At 46.2% G+C, this 23,907-nt stretch overlaps 2 protein-coding genes and 1 long non-coding RNA gene across 4 annotated transcripts in view; 1 reads left to right on the top strand and 2 right to left on the bottom strand.

The window, feature by feature from the left end:
* LOC140460036 (uncharacterized) overlaps positions 1 to 23,907 on the bottom strand; it is a 111,236-nt gene that overhangs the window by 49,657 nt on the left and 37,672 nt on the right. The window lies entirely within an intron of this gene.
* Positions 235 to 23,907, bottom strand: LOC140460260 (sulfhydryl oxidase 1-like). Of its 2 annotated transcripts, none has more exons than XM_072554711.1 (2): positions 23,591 to 23,907; positions 235 to 256 (listed from the first exon to the last, which is right to left on the bottom strand). In XM_072554711.1, the coding sequence occupies exons 1-2, from the start codon at positions 23,842 to 23,844 to the stop codon at positions 250 to 252; spliced, it is 261 nt and encodes an 86-aa protein (XP_072410812.1). In that variant the 5' UTR covers positions 23,845 to 23,907; the 3' UTR covers positions 235 to 249. The 2 variants fall into 2 exon arrangements, 1 of the variants encoding a protein (XP_072410812.1); XR_011953929.1 differs by lacking the exon at positions 235 to 256 and adding an exon at positions 12,587 to 13,105.
* LOC140460270 (uncharacterized) lies at positions 10,300 to 15,544 on the top strand. The gene is made up of 2 exons (XR_011953941.1): positions 10,300 to 10,473; positions 13,278 to 15,544. It is a non-coding gene; the product is annotated as an uncharacterized lncRNA (long non-coding RNA).

Here is a 23,907-nt window from a genome sequence, read left to right as displayed (position 1 = left end):
ATACTCAAGAATGTCTCCATCTCAGTCTTAACTATCCTCCGTGACCTGGCTTCCATAGCCTTCTGTGGCAATGAATTCCATCTATTCACCGCTCTCTGGCTGAAGAAGTTTCTCCTTACCTCCATGCTGAAAGGTCTTCCCTTTACTCTAAGGCTGTGCCTGCATGAACCAGACCCTTCAGGATGAAGTGCAGTAGGGATTAGGTTGAGCAAGCTGAGAATGGAGGGAGAGTTCGTGGGATAGAGATTTTCAGCTTCTAGGGAATAAGAGAGGAAAGAGAGTTTGCTATAAATTTGAATTGATCGGATGGGCCAAGGAGTGGCAGATGGTGTTTAATTTAGAGAAATGTGATGTTTTGCATTTTGGTCCAGCAATCCAGGCAGGACTGACACAGTCAAGGGGAGTGTCGCAGAACAAAGAGACCTCGGAGTGCAGGTCCATAGTTCCTTGAAAGTGGAGTCAAAGGTAGACAGGATAGACAATAGACAACAGGTGCAGGAGTAGGCCATTCTGCCCTTCGAGCCTGCACCACTATTCAATATGATCATGGCTGATCATCCTTAATCAGTATCCTGTTCCTGCCTTATCACAATAACCCTTGATTCCACTATCCTTGAGAGCTCTATCCAACTCTTTCTTAAATGAATCCAGAGACTGGGCCTCCACTGCCCTCTGGGGTAGAGCAATCCACACAGTCACTACTCTCAGGGTGAAGAAGTTTCTCCTCATCTCTGTCCTAAACGGTCTACCCCGTTTTTTTAAGCTGTGTCCTCTGGTTCGGCACTCCCCATCAGCAGAAACATGTTTCCTGCCTCCAGAGTGTCCAATCCTTTAATAGAATAGTGAAGAAGGCATTTGGTATGCTTTCTGTTATTGGTCAGAGCATTGAGTAGACGAGTTGGGAGGTTATGTTGTACCTGTACAGGACATTAGTTGGGCCACCTTTGGAATACTGTGTTCGGTTCTGGTCTCCCTGCTACAGGAAATATGTTGTGAAACTTTGAAAGGGATTGGAAAAGATTTGCGAAGCTGTTGCCAGAGTTGGAGGGTTTGAGCTACAGGGAGAGTCTGAATAGACGGGGATATATTCCTTGGAGCATTGGAGGCTGAGTGGTGACCTAACATGTTTATAATGGGCATGGATAGGGTGAATACCCAAGGTCTTTTCCTCAGGGTAGGGGAGTCCAGAACTAAGAGGGGCATAGGTTTAAAGTGAATGGGGAAAGTGAAGCGAGGGGCAACTTCTTCACAGAGTGGATGGTGTATGTATGGAATGAGCTGCCAGAGGAAATGGAGGGTGGGGCAATGACAACATTTAAAGGGCATCTAATGGGTACATAAATAGGAAGGGTTTCGAGGGATATGGGCCAAATACTGCTTATCCCAGAGAATAGTGAATCTATGGAATTCTCTGCTCAAGAAAGCAGTAGAGGCATCTTCATTAAGTATACTCAAGACACAGTTAGATGGGTATTTGTATGGTAGGAGAATTAAGGGTAGTTGGGACAATGCGGGGGGAGGAGTTGAGACGATGGACAGATCAGCTGTGATCTTAATGAATGGTGGAGAAGGTTGAATGGGCCAAATGGCCTACTCCCGCTTCTATTACTATGAAACTATAACCCTGCATTTCACATGGTTAACCCACATAACCTGCACATCCCTGGACACTATGGGCAATTTAGCGTGGCCACTCCAATAAAGGCCGGTGAGCCATGTAGGGATGTGGAAAATGAATATCAGAGAATGATAGAAATGGATGAGGAGAGTTAAATATACCAGAAATCAAAACTGGATTCTGAAGATCACAAAAATTGAAACTAAAAAAGGTGTCTGAATGTGTGCTGCATTTGTAACAAAAGTGAATGAATTGACTGCACACATCAAAGCGAATAATTATGATTTGAGACTCCTTACAGAGATATGGCTTCAGGATGACAAGGATTGGATCCTTAATATAGCGAGGGTAGTCAAATGGGAAGCTAGGTAAAGGGTTGGCACTGCTAATCACAGGGTATTCTGTTGTCAGCTCAGATTTCAGGTCCTGATTTCTGTCCTCTGTTGATCTCCTATTCCACAGAGTATGATGTCAGTCTGGCCTCAGCTCTGCTGGGTGTTGCTGAAGCAGTGACCCCCCACCCCCCCTTTTTTTACACCTTCCGGAACAATGAAACATTCAGTCAATCGAGACCCAACCCACAATCTCCCAGCCTGTCAATCGACAGGACAGAGTGTAGTCATAGCAGGGAATCAAACAAGAAAAATGAAACAAAATTAGAAATAAATAGGTGTTCCTGTTTAATGTTTGTTCGTTCAGAAATAGTCCAGAAATAGGGTTCTCCCAGGATTCTTCTACTGCCCTACTTGAGGAATTCTCTCTCACTTACATCTAACTATTGGTACCCAGCTATGGTTTATAACAATATTGACATCAACAGAAATAAAACATCCGTTACCAAATAGACATAGAAATATGCAGCATGGAAATAGACATTTTCTCTCTCTCATGCACACACAAGCCCATGGGGGTGATTTTGTATTTGCAGAATTTTATCTGTGCAGATTCATTCTATTTTGCTCAAAAATGCACAATCTGCAGGCAATCAATACATGTTAACATTTTGTAAATTCCACTTTGGAAATAGAACCAGTCTGACTCAACATTGGGACACAGACAGACTCTGACCTCACACCTTTAATGCTTTGTATGACCTGAGATGTCACCTTTTGTTATAAAACTTCAAGTTACCTCAATAAGGTGCCTTCCAGGAAGTTCTGGGATTTACATATTAATGATATCTGCAACCCATTCTAAAAGATGAAAGACTTAACAATCCAGGTTTGCTCAATATATCATTACAATGGCAGGTCACTGTAATGCTTTTCCATAAATTCTGTGCCTTCTGATCTTATTCTCCACAACCACCTGATAAAGGAACAGCACTCCGAAAGCTAGTGCTTCCACCTACACCTGTTGGACTATAACCTAGTGTTGTGTGATTTTTAACTTTCTCTAGCTTAGGGTGGATTAGCCATGCTAAATTACCATAGTGCCCAGCGACGTGCAGGGGAGGGTGCATTGACCATGCTAAGTTACCCATACTGACCACGGAGGTACAGGTTAGGGTGGATTGGCCATGCTAAATTACCCATAGTGCCCAGGGATGTGCAGGTTCGGTGCAAGAGTCAGGGTTAAATGTAAAGCAATAGGTTTAGGGTGTGGGTGGGTTACGCTTCCCAGGGTTGGTGTGGACTCGTTGGGCCAAGTGGCCTGCTTCCACACCATGGGGATTCTCTGACTGGAATGGATTTCTGCAAACTACAATGCAGCGCCAACGCAGTGCAGGCAGGCCGGCCGCCCAGCCAGAGCAGACACAGTTTGGGGACGCTGTCAAATTAGCCCCACCCACTTGTACACCCCCTTGACCCACTCCGCCCCTTGCTCCTTTAATGTCATGATGCGGATGTGGCCCTGTCAGTTTCAGAGTGAAACTCCATCCCTCTGGGCAGCGCTTCATCCCGAGAGAGAGAGAGAGAGAATGTGTTCACTTGTCGCAACTGGAGTGAATCCAGGGAGGGAGCAGACTCTGTAAACTCAGGTATGTGTCTTCATTACCTGGGTGAGGTGGGGCAGAGGGAACGAGATTGGGAAGTGGGTGTGGTACCAAGGATCCAATTACAAAGGTTCAACTCAGTGCTGACCAAGAGTAAAGAAGTTGGGGGGGGGAGTGTGTGCACTTTGAGCTTGATCTGTTTAAATAAAATAAGCTACTTTTTCTACACTTTTTTTTTGCTGGGGGAATCTGAAGCTGCAACAAAGTTGGGTCACAATAAAGGTTACCTGAACTTACTGCTGGACTCAGACTCTCATTGAAAGCTTTGAGCTCCAAGAGGTTTTTGTTTTAAAGCTGCTCATTTGCTTCAGCACCCTGCACTAAGTTTCCAATGTTGTGTATCAGATGGAGCAGTGAATGAGTAGCTGGTATCGTTAGAAATGGTAACTTTTTCACGAGTTTCATTTCATCAGCATTGAAAAGTTTCCTGGCAGCACCAGGAGGTGTGGGCTGTGTTCAGTATAAATGATTTGGAGGAGCCAGTGTTGGACTGGAGTGGATAAAGTTAAAAATCACACAACACCAGGTAAAAGCACAAGCTTTCAGAGCACTGCTCCTTCATCAGGTGGTTGTGGAGAATAAGGTCATGATTTATAGCCAAAGGAGTCCGGTGTCACGGAGATGTGGTTCATTAAACAATTTTAGATTAAATGTTTCATCATTTAGAATTGGCTTCTGTTCTTTGGTATGTTAATCCCAGAATGTAATTTAAATGCAGAGCTTTTCTAACAAGAATGTCAGTCTGACTTGCTGTTGGGACCCAACAGAGTTGACAGCTATTGTTAGAAAAGCTCTGCATTTAAATAACGTTCTGAAATGGCTGCTCTTTAATATTAAGAATAGCTACAATGATACATTCAGAAACAACATTAAAGTCTGAAAGCATGTTCAATTATTTTTAAAAGAGCTGCTGAAATCTTTCTGAAATATGCGCAGTTAGGCCACAGCTCAGGACAGGCTGGAAGGTCTATTCCTCATCTTGTGAAATTGGTTCCGACTATGTAGAAATAAAGTCATAGAGTTGTAGAGCCAGAAACAAACCCTTCCGATATCCTAAGATAATCTTGTGCCGCGTTTGCCCCATATCCCGCTAAACCCTTCCTATTCATATATCCATCCAGATGCCTTTTAAATGTTGTAATTGTACCAGCCTCTGGCGGCTCATTCCATACACGCACCACCCTCTGCGTAAAAAGTTTGCACCTTTGATCCCTCATAAATCTTTCTGGTCTTACCCTAAACCAATGCCTTCTAGTTCTGAACTCTCCCTACCCTTGGCAAAAGACATATAAAAGTTGAGTAGCCATACAAAATGCAAAAGGAATACAATGTCAAGCCACAGGGGGAATAAAAAATTATGGCTCTACCCTTATGGAACCCCACCACTAAGCCATCGTGTTTCTCAATTTCCAGCTGACTCTTCGGGGATCTATAATACAATCCCAATATTTGGGGCGGCACAGTGCCTCAGTGGTTAGCACTGCTGCCTCCCAGCACCAGAGTCCCAGGTTCGATTCCAGCCTCAGGCAGACTGTCTGTGTGGAGTTTGCACATTCTCCCCGTGTCTGCGTGGGTTTCCTCTGGGTGCTCCAGTTCCCTCCCACAGTCCAAAAATGTCCAGATCAGGTGAATTAACCATGCTAAATTGCCCGTAGTGTTAGGTGTATTAGTCAGAGGGAAATGGGTCTGGATGGGTTACTCTTCAGAGGGTCGGTGTGCACTTTAGATTAGATTAGATTACAGTGTGGAAACGGGCCCTTCGGCCCAACAAGTCCACACCGACCCACCAAAGCGCAACCCACCCATACCCCCTACCTAACACTACGGGCAATTTAGCATGGCCAATTCACCTGACCTGCACATCTTTGGACTGTGGGAGGAAACCGGAGCACCCGGAGGAAACCCACGCAGACACGGGGAGAACGTGCAAACTCCACACAGTCAGTCGCCTGAGTCGGGAATTGAACCCGGGTCTCTGGCGCTGTGAGGCAGCAGTGCTGACCACAAAGATCCCCGAAGAGTCAGCTGGAAATTGAGAAACACGGTGGCTTAGTGGTGGGTTTCCTCCCACAGTCCAAAGATGTGCAGGTCAGGTAAATTGGCCATTCTGAATTGTCCCGTAGTGTTCAGTGCATTAGTCAGAGGGGAAATGGGCCTGGGTGGGTTACTCTGCGGAGGGTCGGTGTGGACTGGTTGGGCCGAAGGGCCTGTTTCCACACTGTAGGGAATCTAATCGAATCTTATTTGTCAGTTCCACCCAAATAACTTCGCTGGGTGAATATCCTCCCTGGGTACAGCTGTAATACCATCCCTTATCAAGAATGCCATTCCCCCTCCTCTCTTGGATGGGGTTGGGGGTGGGACCGGGTTGGTGGGGTGGTGCTGGAAGGGGGGGGGGGTGCAGAGGGGCAGTGAAGGACGAGGGTGGGGGTTGCAGGCAGAGGAGCTGTGATGTTGGGGGCGGGGTCTCATGCGTTGTGAGCTGCTGCTACTCTCCTGAACGGAGAGTAGATTTAAAACTCCGAGCCCCAGAGGAAAAGCATTTAATTGATTTTCCGAACAATTGAATTATCTGAACAAGATAGTGCCCGCCCATCTGATTCAGATAATCAAGTTTCCACGGTAGCCACAGAAGACTCCTGTACTACCTGTTGACCTCTCCTACCTTTCCCGGGGTTACCCCATCTACCTGACTGTATCTGCGGCTTTTCTCCCTTCCTATAACTGCCATCCATCACACCCCTTAGCTCTTGTAAATTCCTCATTGCCTCTAACTGTCACTCCAACTGATCCATTCAATCTGATAGGATTCCCAACCAAGGACACTTCCTGCAGACACAATCCTCAGTAAAATGGAAACTCCCCTAATCTCCCACATCCAACAGAAAGGGCATATAACTATACTAAAGGTCATCTTTGCTCATTCAAAATCTACAGACCCAGAAAATAGCACCATCTTTTTGATCTTTAGAAAAAAACGTGCTCCGGGCTAAGTTCGCATTTATCATTTATATTTTTAAACTTTAGTCAAGATTCAGATTTCAATAAAACATATAATCAAGAAAGAACCCACTCTACTCACTTCTGTAGACTTACAGTAAGGTTACACATTAAAAACTATGCAATTATCTGTTCCTGTGCTGTGAGCTCTCCCAGACAGGTTCCCCCAAGATCAGCTGTGAATTTCACTGTTTGTTCATTTTTCTGAGACACACCCCAATGTCCAGAGATACATGGATTCAAACAGCAAAGCCAGTAACTGTGCAGATTCACTGCTGTGTCAGCTAGCAGTGTGGGTTTCTTTCTCTCTCCCTCACTGAACGTATGCTCGCTGCTTTTGTCTGTCTTGCTCCCTTTTAAAAGTGCCGTTTTTTTGACTTTGTTTTGGAACTTTGGAGAAAAACAATGCAACAGAGTATAAACTAGTAATTGCCTGGAATTCAAGGAAATCGCCTCCAACACCCAAAATACCTCAAAAAAGCTCTTGCAGCCACAATGTTTTCCCGTCCTCCATCTTGGATGAATTTAGATTAGATTAGATTACTTACAGTGTGGAAACAGGCCCTTCGGCCCAACAAGTCCACACTGCCCCGCCGAAGCGCAACCCACCCATACCCCTACATTTACTCCTTACCTAACACTATGGGCAATTTAGCATGGCCAATTCACCTGACCTGCACATTTTTGGACTGTGGGAGGAAACCGGAGCACCCGGAGGAAACCCATGCAGACACGGGGAGAACGTGCAAACTCCACACAGTCAGTCACCTGAGGTGGGAATTGAACCCGGGTCTCTGGCGCTGTGAGGCAGCAGTGCTAACCACTGTGCCACCGTGCCGCCCTTTCTTGGTGAACATTCCCACCTCTCAGGTTAGTTATTTAAATCATCTGCCTTTCTATTTTTGCTACCAAAGTGGATCACCTCACATTGATCCACACTAAACTGCACCTGCCAGACATTTGCCCACTCACTCAGCCTGTCCAAATAACATTGCATCCTCCTCACAGCTCACCCTTCCAGCCAGCTTCGTGTCATCTGCACATTGGGAAATATTCCAATTAGTTCTCTCATCTAAATCATTTGACATATATTGTGAATACCTGGGGTCCTCATCCCAATCCCTGCAGCTCCCCAATCATGAATTATTATAAAACATCGATCTGACTGACCATATAAAATAGCAGATGTTGGTCTGATGTTCATAGCTGACTGAGATCCGATGAGCAATTATGAACCACTGAATTACTAAAACACAGAAGCAGGCCATTCAGCCCATTGTGTCTGTGCAGTTCTCTGAATAAGCTTTCTGACCATGTGCCATTTCCTTGACATTTCCTTGGAAGCTTGTACATTGCTTGTCATTAAATAATTATCCAATGCCTTTAATTGAACCTGCTGAAACCACTGTTCCATGCAATGTCTTCCGGATCTAGTTACTCACTGTTTCTGAAACAGTGTATTTGAAACCTGCGTCCTTATTCTTGATGCTTTCACCATGGTGAACAGTTTCTCACACTCTGTTCTGGGGAGACCCCTCATGACGTTCAAAACTTTTTAAAAGTCTTCTCCCAGCCTTCTCCAACCTAACTTTAGGGCTGAAATTTCTCACTGTTGGAACTGTTCAGGTGAAGGTGGTTTCCCTCAACCTCCCAGTGTTCCTTCTCTCCAGCTGAAACTAACTTTCAGTAGTTTGATGGTCCATTCTGGTTGCTGAGACTCTTCATATTGATCGATCCACTCCAATTAAACATTGGGAAGAATGAAGCTGCTGTTTCCAATCTCTGTACCAATCTTCATTCCTGAGCTACTGCTTCCATCCCGCTTTCCCTTGTAACTCTAGGCTGTTCACAACTTGCTGCATTGGATGTTGAAAGGAGCTTCTGTTCTGTGCCAGCACGAAGCCACCTACATCCACCTCTGTCATCTCATTTGAGCCTGTCCCATTCTCAAAAGTAGCTGCTGCTGTTGGAATCATCTTTAGTCCTTTCCTTCACTCCAGGCTGGATTACTTCAATGCTGGACTCAATGATTTTACACATTCGCCCCTTTGTAATCTTGAAATCATCTAAAACTTTATTGTTTCATTTGCAACAATTCTCATTCCGCTGTGACTCATGTGTTTGCTGACCTGTACTGGCACCCAATCAAGCAACGTCCAATGTTTAAAATGCTCATCTTAGTCTTCAAATCCCTCTAGTGGCTTCTCCCACCTTTTATCTCTGTAATCTCCTTATGCCTTCATATTGATCGATTACCTCCTGGAAAAATGCTGCAGTCTATATGCCAGAAGTACACCAGGATTCTGGTCCAAGATGTTGAAAAACAGCAAACTATTTCTAAATCTGGATGGAGGAAAACTTGCAGGTAATGGTCTCCCATGTAACTACTGCTCTTGCCCTTGTTAATGGTAGTAGTTTGAAAGGAGCTATCTAATGAAGCTTGGTAAATTTCTGCAAAGCATACTGTACGTGGTACACACTTGCGACTAAACATTAGAGTGAATGCTGGTTATTGATGCAAGATAATCCTAATTATTGAAGAAATAAATTCCTCCCAAAAAGAAGCACAGATCTTCCTTTTGCTGGCATTTTTTGCAGGAGCAATCCAGCCTCTGAGAGCAGTCCATTCGGCCAAGCCTGTCAATACCAAAGAAACAACTAAGCCCCTCAGACATCACGATGAGCCCCACAGCAACTATTGGGCAGTCATGCATTCAAAACCTGGTCTCTCAACATCACTAGTACTGGCCCACAGTTTAGAAAACTGCGAATCTCGCTACGACTATAAAAAAGGGAATGTGGTTTTAAAGCGGTTGTTGCTGAGTTCAACTCTTCCTATCCAGTAGGAAGTCACTGATGTACTTGGGGTTGGCTGACTCAGTGAATCCCTTCCCACATGTGGAGCAGGTGTAACACCTCTACCTGGTGTGCATGTGGGGAATACATTCCAGGTCAAATAGGGAATTCGATCCCTTCCTACAGCCCGTACATACCTCGAGTATCTCCCCTGGGGGCCTGTGCTTGTGTGAAACAGGTCAGATCATTGGCAGATTTAGAATGTTACAACACATAAGGAGGCCATTCAGCCTATCGTGTCTGTAACAGTTTGTGAAACACACACCCATTTTCCACCCCAACTTCATGATCTTGCAACTGACGAGCGTCCTCGGTAGGATCGTGGTTAGTGTCCCCACCTGTGACTCGGGAGACAGGGAGTTCAATTATTTGATATTTTTAAGGGCATCTTGTCACACGGTGATAGTGACCTAACCCCGGATTGGGTTCAAGCCCTGCCTGCTCCAGAGCTCATAAATTCATAAGACGTAGGAGCAGGAATGAGGCCATTCAGCCGATCGAATCACTGGTTTCATCTTCCAAGGGACCAACATTTTGCTGAGCGATTCCGTTCCATTTCGCACACTAATAGAAGCTTTTGGTATTTTTGATATTTTTTTGCTAGGTTTCTTTTGTAACTGACCTTGCCTACTTTTATTCATTTTATTAGTATCCCTTTATGTATGCGTGAAAGTTTTTTAAAAAACCAAACTATGTTCAAACTTAAAAGTTATCCACCTTCCAGGTGGCCGGGGGCGGGGTAAATGATCGCCCCGCCCACTCAGTTTATGACGACGTCACGCCGGGACCCCGCCCCTTGCGGTCTGGCGCATGTGCAGTGAGTGTCCGATCCCTCCTGCTGTGGGACGGAGACGGTCTTCTCGAGTGTGGGGAGAGGGATGGCGCGGGCAGCTGACTGAACAAGACGAGAAACCGCTGGAAAAGTTCAGCAGGTCCGGCTGCGCCGATCCTTCTCCATAACAGGTTTCGGAAACATCCCGGGGAGAGGAGACAGTGAGACAGGGTAGGATTGGGAACCGCGGGAGGAGGGAGACTGGGGAGTTTATTAACTCCTAGGGGGAGGCCTGAGGCCTCCAATAGAAGCCCCATAATAGACCCAGTGTTTACATCACTGGCTAAGGAGATCCCGTGTTGCCCGGACAACGGGCCGCCATCTTTGTGAGAGCAAGTCATATGTTGTCCTGGGGCGGGGAACGCGTGCGGCCATCTTTGTGAAGGTCAGGCGGAGGTTGTCTTTGGGCCGGCATCGCGGGCGGCCATCTTGGTGAAGGCACCATCCGCGGTCATTTCCGGGAGAGAATTCCAACCTCGTGGCAGCCTGTGTGTCAACTGGGAGCTCCTCATTTCCCTCTGAGAGACCTGGCCCTGAGCTTGGTCTGTGTGCCTTTAAAATAGGAAAAGGGAGAGAGAGAGATCCAGAAAAATAGGAAGGTGGGCTGTGAATTTGAGGTGAATGAATCCGATCATTTGTGGCGCTAGAACAGAAATTGGGTACTTCCAAGATCGCAGTGAGCAGGAGAGCATTGATGTGTTGATGTTATTTTCAGTTTATAGACAGGAGAAAATTGCCAAGAACAGGAGTGGAGGAAAGTCATGACGAAGATGGATTTGTATTTCAATGCAGGAGGCGGGTTAATTTGTAGAATTCAAATTTACTTACAGCTAGAAATACGTAAAGTGTTCCTTAGAAAATAGAGCTCTTAATCTTGTCCTCAGTAATTTTTAAAATATATTTCTTTTATAGGATGTCACAAGTTTCCAATGGGAAACTCAAGCCAAATATCACAGTCATAGAGATGCACAGCCTTCAGTCCAACTCGTCCATGCTGACCAGAAAGCCCAATCTAATCTTGTCCCACTTGCCAGCACAAGGCCCATACCCCTCCAGCAATCTGCAGTCCTCACTTTCTCCATACCCCTCCAAACCCATTCGATTCATATACCCATCTAAATACCTTTCAAATTTTGCAGTTGCACCAGCCTCCACCACTTCCTCTGGCAGCTCATTCCATAGACATACCGGCCTCTGCATGATAAAGTTTCCCTTAAGGTCTCTTGTACATCCTTTCACCCTAAACCTATGTCCTCTAATTCTGGACTCCTGCGACAAAGGGAAAATACTTTATCTATTTATCCTATCATAGAGATGTACAGCATGGAAATAGACCCTTCAGTCCAACTCGTCCATGCCGACCAGATATCCCAACCCAATCTAGTCCCACCTGCCAGTGCCCGGCCCATATCCCTCCAAACTCTTCCTATTTATATACCCATCCAAATGCCTCTTAAAATGTTGCAATTGTACCAGTCTCCACCACATCCTCTGGCAGCTCATTTCATACACGTACCACCCTCTGCATGAAAAAGTTGCCCCTTAGGTCTCATATCTTTCCCCTCTCACCCTAAACCCATGCCCTCTAGTTCTGGACTCCCTGACCCCAGGGAAAACACTTTACCTATTTATCCTATCCATGCCCCTCATAATTTTGTAAACCTCTATAAGGTCACCCCTCAGCCTCCAACGCTCCAGGGAAAACAGCCCCAGCCTGTTCAGCCTCTCCCTATAAGCTCAAATCCTCCAACCCTGGCAACATCCTTGTAAATCATTTCTGAACCCTTTCAAGTTTCACAACATCTTTCCGATAGGAAGGAAACCAGAATTGCATGCAACGCTCCAAAAGTGGTCTAAGCAATGTCCGGTACAGCCGTAACATGACCTCCCAACTCCTGACCAATAAAAGAAAACATACCAAACACCTTCTTCAAAATCCTATCTACCTGTCACTCTACTTTCAAGGAGCTATGAACCTGCACTACTCAGTCGCTTTGTTCAGCAAATATCACTAGGACCTTATGATTGAGTGTACAAGTCCTGTTAAGATCAGCTCAAGATTTGTCAATTGCATAATTTATCTCAGGCCATAGTCTGGGGTGTTGATTACCAGGTGCTGGGGATTTGTAAACTTTTAAATCCTATTAATTTCCCCACAACGACTCATTTCCTTCAGTTTTGCTCTCAATGGACCATGTGTTCCCCAACATTTTGGAGATGTTGCCTGTATCCTCCTTTTGTGATGATAGAAGCAACGTATGTCATTAATTGGTCTGTCATCTTTGTTCCACGTGGGAACTTTGCCTGTTTCTAACTAATTGTTTTCACTAATTTTTTTTTTCCCTCTTCACATACCCAATTTTCCCCTTTTAATCAATTCTTTTATTGAAACCTGAACTGCTCCCAGTTCTTCAGATCTGCTGCTTTATTTTTAGCTAATTTGTACACCACTTCTTTGGATCCAGAACAATCCATAATGTCCCTTGTTAGCCGTGGCTGGGCCACCTTTTGTGTTTATTTTTCAGACAGTAAGGGGCAACTATTGCACTTCCTCCAGATGCTTTCTAAATGTTTGTCACTTCTTTCAATAATGTTCCCTCATTTGTTGCACCCTGTTTGTGCCTCTGGGGACATTAACCATTGCGTGCTTGGTTGTTCCTCAATAAGCTGCATTGCAGGTTCAATTGAATTTTTCTGGCTACCCAAAATCAGACCTGCTCACTCTCAGCAGGATCCAAGATGCAGAGAGATGTCAGTCTTGATGTTTTTGCTTTTCTGCCCCTGTAAGATCCTGAATCAGCACCTTCAGGAGAATTAGTTTGAGTGGAGTGAGAACAGAGCGGGAGAGAGTGTGGGATGGTGCTTTCTTTTCTTTTGTTATTCTACAAAATTGAATGTTCTGCAGAAAGTAGAATTGCTTGTTCTGAATGTCTAACCTGTACTGACAGTGACTTTTGTAATCTCTTTTTACACAGTATTTGAACATCTGAAGCCTGATGTTTCAAACTGAACAGATGAAGGGCTTATCCCTAAAACATTGACTCTCCTGCTGTTCGGATGCTGCCTGACCTGCTGTGCTTTTCCAGCACCACACTTTGACACTGACTGTCCAGCATCTGAAATTCTTACTTTGTCAATGTCTGACAGGCACTCAATCCATCAGGATAGCAACGATTTTTGTCTGTGATTCTGTGAGAAGGAGCAAAGCTTTTTTCATTTCTCTTTGAGCATTAGTGAGAGATCCGACTGTTCCAGCACACCGATTGTGGAACCTGAAACAGTTATACAGCCTGGAAAGAGGAATTCACGGCAGGGAGGAGCTCTACAAGCACTTGTGCGGCTGAAGCATCGGCCATGGAGAAACCTGAGGGATCCCGCCCCGTGGCGAAACTGTGGAAATGTGGCGATTGCGGGAAAGGCTTCCGTTTCCCGTCTGCCCTGGAGACTCATCGGCGCAGTCACACCGGAGAGAGGCCGTTCCCCTGCACAGAGTGCAGGAAAGCCTTCAGCAATTCCTATGATCTGCTGAAGCACCGGCGGGTACACACGGGGGAGAGGCCCTTCAGCTGCCCGGAGTGTGGAAAGGGCTTTACCCAGGCCTCCAACCTGCTGACCCACCAGCAGGTCCATATCAGGGAGAGGCCGTTCCTCTGCACTGTGTGTGGAAAGGCCTTCAGCAATTCCTCTGCCCTGCTGACCCACCGGCGGGTCCACACAGGAGAAAGACCCTTTAGCTGCCCCGAGTGCAGGAGGGCCTTTAGCGATTCCTCTGCCCTGCTGAGGCACCGGCGGGTCCACACCGGGGAATGGCCCTTCACCTGCCCTGAGTGTGGGAAGGGGTTCAGCGACTCCTCCACCCTGCTGATCCACCAGCGGGTCCACACGGGGGAGAGGCCCTTCAGCTGCCCCAAGTGTGGGAAGGGCTTCAGCGATTCCTCCACCCTGCTGACCCACCGGCGAGTCCACACGGGGGAGAGGCCCTTCAGGTGCCCAGTGTGTGGGAAAGGGTTCAGTCAGGTGGGCAACTTGCGGAGGCATGAGCGGCTCCACTAGGGGGAAAGAGGCCCTTCAGGGGCCCCAAATGCAGGAAGGGGTTCATCTGCTTAGTTAGCTGCTGACCCACCATGTGGGGGAGTGGCCATTCGCCTACTTTCAGTAAGAGAAGGCATTCTCTTAGGGGTGAGGGTTTGGGGCGGGGAAGAAAACCCCCATCTGATTCACTCATACCCTTTTTAGAGAAGGAAACTGCCTTGTGGGAAAGGATTCACTCAATTGTCCCAGTTGCATCCTTTACCCAGTCTGGCCTACACGTGACTCCAGACCCACAGCAGTGCAGTTGACTCTACACTGCCCCTTCCCATGGCAAACGAGCAGGGAGAAACTTACTTGGACACAGGGTATGGCTGTACCAAGGATCCAATTACAAAGGGACAACTCAGTAGTAATGAATAGTAAAGGGGTGCAGTGGTGGTGTGTGTGCGTTTTGACCTTGAGTTTAGATTAGATTACTTAGTGTAGAAACAGGCCCTTTGGCCCAACAAGTCCACACCGACCTGCCGAAGCTCAACCCACCCAGACCCATTCCCCTAACACTACGGGAAATTTAGCATGGCCAATTCACCTAACCTGCACATCTTTGGACTGTGGGAGGAAGCCCATGCAGAGAATTGTGCAAACTCCACACAGTCAGTCACCTGAGGTGGGAATTGAACCCGGGTCTCTGGCGCTGTGAGGCATCAGTGCTAACCACTGTGCTGCCCACATTGTTTAAAAAAAATCTACTTTTTCTACACCTTTTTGTTGGGGAATCTGAGGCTATAAGAAAGTTGGGTCGCAATGTCATATTAGATGGAGCAGTGAATGAGTAGCTGGTTTCATTAGAAAGTGTAAATTTTTCAGGAGTGCGGGTACTGCATCGTTTCATCGGCATTGTAAAGTTTCCTGGCAGCACCGGGAGGTGTGGACTGCGTTCACTGGAAATGATGTGGAGGTGAAAATGTGTTGCTGGAAAAGCGCAGCAGGTCAGGCAGCATCATGTGGAGGTGCCAGTGTTGGACTGGGATGGATAAAGTTAAAAATCACACAGCACCAGGTTATACTCCAACAGGTTTATTTGGAAGCACTAGATTTCGGAGCACCGCTCCTTCATCATAAGATCACAGAATTTCTATCCAAAGGTGTCCAGTGTCACAGAGAAGTGATACATTAAATAATTTTAAATAAAATCTTTCATCTTTTCAAAGGGGTTTCTGTTCTTAGGTGTATTAATCCCAAATCTTCTTTTAAATAACATTCTCAAGACAGAATGCACACCTATTCATAGAAAAGCTCTGCAGTTAAATTACATTTGCGACCACCACCCACTGCGCCCCTGTCCGTTGCCCCCAGTCCACTGCCCCTCATGATCCACAGCACCTCCTGTCCATTCTGTCTCTCCCTGAACACCTTTCTCACCCTTGTCCATTTTCTCTTGTCCCCTCCCTCAGCCCCCCCCCCTCCCCCCCCCCCCCACCCCACCCCGTCCATTATCTTTGTTCTTTTACTACTGCCCCTCCCCCACCACGTCATTTCTTCAGCCCTCTTTGATCGCTATATCAAGCCTATGAAGAGAGAGAGAATGGATGCTGACGACTCAACGTGGGAGACAGGAGGGGTCAGAAATGGCTTAGATTACTTAGTGTGGAAACAGGCCCTTCGGCCCAACAAGTCCACACTGACTCTGCGAAGAGTAACCCACCCAGATCCATTTCCCTCTGCCTAATGCACCTAACGGTGGGCAATTTAGCATAGCCAATTCACCTGACCTGCACATCTTTGGACTGTGGGAGAAAACCCATGCAGACACGGGGAGAACATGCAAACTCCACATAGACAGTTGCCCAAGGCTAGAATCGAATCTGGGAACCTGGTGCTGTGAGACAGCATTGCTAGCCACTGAGCCACCGTGTCTTTAAAATTGGGTATAGCTAAACTGATATATTCAGAAACATCATTAAAGTCTGAAAACAGTCAATTTTTTTTAAAAAGCTGCTGAAACCTGCACTGAAATATGTGCAGTTCAACCATAACTCAGGAAAGACCGAGTGGTGAATGGCTTATTCCTAGTCTCGTGAAATTGGTTCCAAGTATGTAGAAATGGAGTTGTACAGCTTGGAAACAAACCCTTCAGTCCACGCTGACCAGATATCCTAAATTAATGTAGTGACCCATTTGGTATCATTTCGTTCATGTCCCTCTAAACCATTCCTACTCATAAAAGGCATCTGGATGGGTATAAGTGTTATAATTGTACCAGCCTCCACTACTTCCTCTGGCAGCTCATTCCATGCACACACCACCCTCTGCATGAAAAGGTTGCCCCTTAGGTCCCTTATAAATCTTTCCTTACCCTAATTCTATGCCCTCTAGTTCTGGACTCCCCCCTCCCCTCCAACCCTGGGGAAGACATACAAAACTTGACTCCCAACTCCCATTACCCCCATCTCTGGATTCATTCCAGTCACTACAAATGACTGGGTTTCCTGTCCCCATCCTCTCTCCCTCTCCCGCCCAGAATAGTGTGTTGCCCAGAGAGAGGGAATTTCACTCAAACTCACAAAACCATTTCCACGCAGTGACATCAACAATGGGACAAGGGGGTGGGGCAAAGTGTCTGGATGATGGGCTGGGGGAGGAGCATGGTGTGGAGGGAATGAGGGGTGGGGCAAAGCCAAAGGTGGGTCTCTGCACTGTACCTGCTGTGCAAGGCTGACCCGCATTGTGCCTGCATTGCCCTGGATGGTTTGCATAAATCCCTTCCCTTCAGAGAATCCCCACCGTGTGGAAGCAGGCCACTCAGCCCAACGAGTCCACACCGATCCTCTGAAGGGTAACCCATCCACACCCATTCCTCTACCCCAATTGCTTGACATTTACCCCTGACTAGTACACCTAGCCTGCACATCCCTGGGTACTTTGGCATGATCAATACACCCTCACCTGGACAAAGTTAAAAATCACACAACACCAGGTTAGAGTCCCAACAGGTCTCTTTGGAAGGACTAGCGTTCTGACCGCTGCTCCTTCATCAAGCGGTTGTAGCAAATCAGATCATAAGGCACTGAATTTATGAAAAAACACTGCAGTGTCATGCCACTGAAATGATATGTTTAACAAACCTGGATTGTTAAGTCTTTCATCTTTTAGAATGGGTTTTAGGTATCATTAATATGCAAGCCCCAGGACTTCCTGTAAGGCACCTTCTTGAGATAACTTAAGGTTTTATAACAAAAGGTGATATCTTAGCTCTGACAATAGATTGAGGGCAAAGTCTGTCTGTATCCCAATGTTGGTCTTATTTCCAAAGTGGAACTTACAAAATATTACATGGATTGACTGCCTGCAGATTGTGCATTTTTTGCACAAAATAGAATGTATCTACAATTATTATTCAGTAAATACAAATTGACCCCTTTGGACCTGTGTGTGTGCATGTGCTCATGAAAGAGAAAGTCTATATCAGTGGTGTATTTCATAACAGATGCTGGTGTAAATATTACTGTAAATCACAGCTGGCTTCTAATACTTAGATGTAAGGGAGACAGAATTCCTCAACTAGGGCATCTTAAGAATCCTGGGAGACCACTATTTCTGGTTTATTTCTGAATGAACAAACATTAAATACAAGCACCTATTTAGTTTGAATTTTGTTTCGTTTTTCTTGCTTGATTCCCTGTTATGACTACACAGTGTCTGGATGGTGGACAGGCTGGGAGATTGTGGGTTGGGTCTTGATTGACAATGTTTTATTGTTCCAGAAGGTGTAAAAGGGGTCAAAGCTTCAGCAGAAATCCTGCAGAGCTGAGTACAGACAACATCTTACTCTGTGGGAACAGGGAGATCAACAGAGGACAGAAATCAGGACCTGAAATCTGAGCTGACACCACACTACCCTGTGATCAGTGCTTTGATTAGCAGTGCAAATCCTCTAGCTTTACTTAGCTTCACATTTTACCAGACCATCGATATTCAGGATCTAATTCTTGTTATCCTGAAGCCATGTCTCTGTAAGGAGTCTCCGATCATAATTATTCTCTTCAACGGGGGCACTGCACGTTTGCTACAATGCAGCACACATTTTTAGTTTGTTCTTGTGATCTTTGGAATTCAGTTTTGATTGCTGGTGCATTTACTGTCCTTGCCCCTTTCTGTCATTCTCTGGTACTCATTTTCCACATCACCACATTGCTCCCCGGCCTTGATTTGGATTGGCTATGCTAAATTACCCTTGGTGTCCAGGGATGTGCAAGTTAGGTAGATTAGCCATGGAAAATGCGGGGCTATAGTTTTACAGTAATAGAAACAGGAGTAGGCCATTTGGCCCGTCCAGCCGCTCCACCATTCATTAAGGTCATGGCTAATCTATCCATCGCCTCAATTCCTCCTCCCTGCATTGTCCCAACTACCCTTAATACCCTTACCATGCAAAAACCCATGCAACTGTGTCCTGAATCTATTTAATGAAGCTGCCTCTACTGCTCCCTTGGGCACAGAATTCCATAAATTCACTACTCTCTGGGAAAAGCAGTTCCTCCTTATCTCTGTCCTAAATCCAGTCCCCAAACCTTGTGACCTAGTCTAATCCACCAGCAGAAATGACTGGATAGCTTAGGGCTTCATCCCCACAGTATAATGAATTTCCACCAAAATCCCAGATGTCTCACTTAGCTACTTGCTGTTTCACAAATGAAATATTTCGTTGTGATTTCCCCTACTGGTCCCAGTAAGGGCAAGACATCTTTGAAAGCTGCTCTGAAAGTCCAGTTCACAACCACACTTCTGCTTTCACTAAATGCAATTAGAGTTCTACATCATGGAAACTGACCCTTCAGCCCAATTTGTCCATATTGGCCAGATAACCTAAATTAATCTAGTTCCATTTGTCCCATGTCCCTCTCAACCCTTCCAAATTATGTCAGCACACAGATGCCTTTTAAATGATTGAATTGTACCAGCCTCCACCACTTCCCTCAGGCAGCTCATTCCATACATGCACCAACCTCTGTGAAAAAGTTGTCCCTCAAGTCCCTTTTAAATCATTCCCCTCTCACCTCTACATAAGCCTTCTCATTGTAGACTCCCCTACCCTAGGGAAAAGACCTTGGGTATTCACCTTATCCATGCCCCTTGTAAACTTCTATAAGGTTACCTCAGCCTCCGATGCTCCAGGGAAAATATCCCTGGCCTATTCAGCATCTCCATGTAGTTCAAACCCTCCAACTCTGACAACAGCTTCATAAATCTTTTCCAACCCCTTTCAAAATTTCACAAGTTCTTTCCTATATCAGGGAGGCCAGAACTTAAAAGCAGTCTTCCAAAAATGCCCTAACCAATGCACAGCCACAACATGACCTCACAACTCAATGCTCTGACCACAAAGGAAAGCATACCAAACGCCTTCTTCACTATTCTATCTACCTATGACTCGACTTTCAAGGAACTATGAACCTGCACTCCAAGGTCTTTGTTCAGCAACACTCCTTAACTGTGTCAGTCCTGCGTGGGTTGCTTGTCTAAAATGCAACACCTCATATTTATGGAGTCAGAGATGTACAGCATGGAAACAGACCCTTTGGTCCAACCTGTCCATGCCAACCAGATATCCCAACCCAATCTAGTCCCACCTACCAGCACACGGCCTATTTATCCTATCCATGCCCCTCATAATTTTGCAAACCTCTATAAGGTCACCCTTCAGCCTCCGATGGTCCAGGGAAAACAGCCCCAGCCTGTTCAGCCTCTCCTTATAACTCAAATCATCCAACCCTGGCAACATCCTTGTAAATCTTTTCTGACATTTATCTAAATTAAGCTCCATCTGCCATTCCTCATTAAGGGCTCCTGCCCAAAGTGTTGATTTTCCTGCTCCTCGGTTGCTGCCTGACCTGCTGTGCTTTTCCAGCACCACACTAATCTTGACTCTAATCTCCAGCATCTGCAGTACCCATTTCCATCCCTCCATCGACCACACCTCAGCCCATTACCCATCCCAATAATTCTAATTTATACCAAACTCTCTTTCCCCTCTCATTCCCTAGAAGCTGAAAATCTCCATCCCAGACACACTCCCTCCATTTTCGCTGAATCTAATCCCTACTGTACCTCATCCTGAAGGGTCAAAATACTGACTGGCCTGGACAGAGTGGATGTTCGGAAGATGTTTCCATTGGTAAGAGAGACAAGGACCTGAGGGTACAGCCTTAGAGTAAACGGAAGACCTTTTAGAATGGAGAGAAGGAGAAACTTCTTAGCCAGAGAGCGGTGAATCTATGCAATTCATTGCTAGATCACGGCAGATATTTAAGACTGAGATAGATAGATTCTTAAGTATCAAGGGAATCGAGGGTTATGGGGAGACCTGATGGGCTGAATGGCCTAATTTCTGCTCCTATGTCAGATGGTGTCTTGTTGTCCTGGACACAGTGAGAGAATTGGGAGCAGGGGTAGGCCATTTGTTCTTTCGAGCCTGCACCAGCATTGAACAGATTATGACTGGATATGGATCTCCCTACATCTAGGTGGATAGGCTGGGACTTTTTTCACTGGAGCATAGGAGGTTGAGAGGTGACCTCAGAGGTTCAGAAAGTCAAGATGGGGATAGATGAGGTGAACGGTGGGTGTCCTTTCCCTAGGGTGGGGGTTTCGAGATTGGGAAGCAAATTTTGAAGGTGAGTAGAATGAATGTCCAGACAAAGTGGTGGATGCCGGTAGTGTAACAACATTCAAAAGACCTTTGGATAACTACATGAATAGGAAAAAGGTGCGAGGGATATGAGCAAGACACAGGCAGGTGGAACAAGTTTAGTTGGAGAACACAGCATGGACTGAAGGGTCTGTTTCTGTGCTGTATGATTCTGTATCTGACCTGTACTGTACCGGTCTTAAAACAATTTTCTTGCCTTCCTCCATAAACATTCACTTCTTTCTTCAAAAAACAGATGAACTCAGCCTCAAATATATTCAATGACCCCCGAACTGCAGGAAGACACGCCCACTTCTGAACTCAATTCCTCTTGCTAATATACCACTTGCCTTGCTGATTGCTTGCTGCACCTGTTTGACAACTGGCATTGACTGGTGTAGAAGGACACTGAGGCCCCTTTGTACATCCATACATCATTCCTGATGAAGGGCTCATACCCAAAACGTTGAATTCCCTGCTCCTCAGATGCTGCCTGAACTGCTGTGCTTTTCTAGTGCCATAATTTTCAACTCTGATCTCCAACATCTGCAATTCTCACTTTCTCCACATCCCAATAAATTGTCATTTAAACAATACACCTCCTTTCTGCTTTTTTTTCCCACAGCAAAAGTTATAACCTCACATTATGCTATTGTACTTGCCACGTGTTTGCCAACTGTGGTCTCTCCACTGTAGAGAAGTCCAAGCATAAACTTGGGTAATGGTTCGCCGAGCGTCACAGCAGGATCCACAGAGGCCGATCAGACCTCCCAGTCACCACCCGTTTTAATTCCCCTTTCCACTCCCTTTCTGACATTATCTTAAGCCTCCTCCATTGCCACAACGAACCAAACTGTAAATTGGAGGAACACCACCTCATCTTCCACCTTGGCAGCCAACAGCCTGGAGAACTCAATGTTGAGTTTCAATTTCAAATAACCTCCCTTTCCATCCCTCAACTCCCTTCCCAGCCCCACCCCCTTCCTTCCACTTCTCCTTGCCCCCAACCAGATTCCTTCTTCCAATTGACCAACCAGGTCCTACCCTCTCCACCCTTCATCACCCTGCCCTGACACCACCTTGTTCTGCAGTTCCCCCTACACCCACTCCCAGTCCTGAAGAAGGGTTTACACCCAAAACGTCGACTTCTCGACCTCCTGATGCTGCCTGGCTTGTTCTGTTCTTCCAGTCAAGACACTGACCAACCTTTCCTGAGTCTGTCCCCTCCCTGGATTCACTTCTTTTCCTTTCAGTCTCTGCAAGTAAACAATTGAACCCCAGAATGAAAAATTAACGTAAATGGTGGTGAGAAAAGAGTGCTGTGCTCACAGATATTGGACAGCAGAAAGAAGTTGCAGTCTGGACTGAAGCTCAATCTTCATTTAGAGAGAGAGGAGCAGCAGGAGCTTCAGAAGCTCATGATCCACCTTCCACATTCAGACAATAGGGGAGCTCTGATTGGCAGGAGGACCAATCTCCTTCTGGTCCTCCAGTGCTCCTTATTGGTCCATGAATAGAAGATCTCCTGTCTTTTCTGCCGACAGCAAGGAATATGCTCAAAGTTCTGGTGACACCTGTGAACATGCACCTATTTGTTGACACCGAAGAGGGTACACAATATGCTCTGTGGCAATGCTGGTGTTACTGACCAGATTGTGTGTCCAAATGCCAATAGGAGAAGAAAAGGGTGCAGCCACATTTTCCCCCCTCACGTGGCTCGACATTTTATTGCTTTTGCATTTTTTCCTGGCTGCTCAACTTTTTAATGTCTTCTCCTCAGTGTAGGGGTGAAGTTCGGAACTAGAAGACATAGGTGTAGGATGAGAGCGGAAAGATATAAAAAGGTACCTAAGGGGCAACTTTTTCAAGCAGACGGTGGGGTGGTGCATGTATGGAATGCGCTGCCAGAGGAAGTAGTGGAGGCTGGTACAATTACAGCACTTAAAAGGATGTGGATGAATAGGAAGGGTTTAGAGGGATAGGAGTCAAGCACTGGCAAATGGGATTAGATTAATTTAGGATATCTGGTCGGCATGGACGGGTTGGACCAAAGGGTCTGTTTCCGTGCTGTTACAACTCTGACATCTCTAAATAATAAAAAGTATACTGTGACAAATAACAAACTATATCCATGTTAACAAGGCTTAGTACAACACATGCTTTACTAACCATTCTCAACAAGTCCTGCCCCTTCAATGACTGAGGAACATATACATGTTGGTGCATAATCTCCTTCAATAGTATTTACACACCACCCTCAGCAATTGCACAAGTAACAGCAAAGAGTAAACAGCACAAGGATTAAATAAACAGTGAGGGGTAAACAGCACAAGGATTAAACAAACAGTGAGGGGTAAACAGCACAAGGATTAAACAAACAGTGAGGGGTAAACAGCACAAGGATTAAACAAACAGTGAGGGGTAAACAGCACAAGGATTAAACAAACAGTGAGGGGGTAAACAGCACAAGCCCCAGTAAAATCAGATGTAAAGTGAGTGTAAAATGTGACTATGACAGGACAGGCCCCACATTCCTTCCCCTCCGTCCCCCCCCCCAACCTGCCTCACCTTTCACCTCCCGGGCCCAGTACCTTCCAGGTGGCCCCAGAGTTGACACAGGGGCCGCCCCACGACCAGTAGAACTCCACCACCCAGGCGGCCGACGGGTTCCCAAACAGGCCCTTAACCCCATCCGCCTCCAGAATGGTCACCGGCTCCTGCCTGCTGTACAGCCGGGCGGTGTGGCCGTGACACAGCAGCTGCACCAGGAAGGCGGCGGTGCCCAGTGACGGGTGTCTGCCCCCGGGGCCGCACGGCGCCATTTTCCTAACGGCCGCCCCTTCCCCGCTCGAGCGACTTCTCCTCCCAACCGCCTTCACCCCCGC

This window comes from Chiloscyllium punctatum, chromosome 36, assembly GCF_047496795.1.
Source record: "Chiloscyllium punctatum isolate Juve2018m chromosome 36, sChiPun1.3, whole genome shotgun sequence".
NCBI classification, from domain to species: Eukaryota; Metazoa; Chordata; class Chondrichthyes; order Orectolobiformes; family Hemiscylliidae; genus Chiloscyllium; species Chiloscyllium punctatum.
This window is presented reverse-complemented; position numbering and strand designations above follow the sequence as displayed.

Coding starts and splice junctions, on each gene's coding strand:
- LOC140460260 (XM_072554711.1), bottom strand. CDS start 23,844: ATGGCGCCGTGCGGCCCCGGGGGCAGACACCCGTCACTGGGCACCGCC.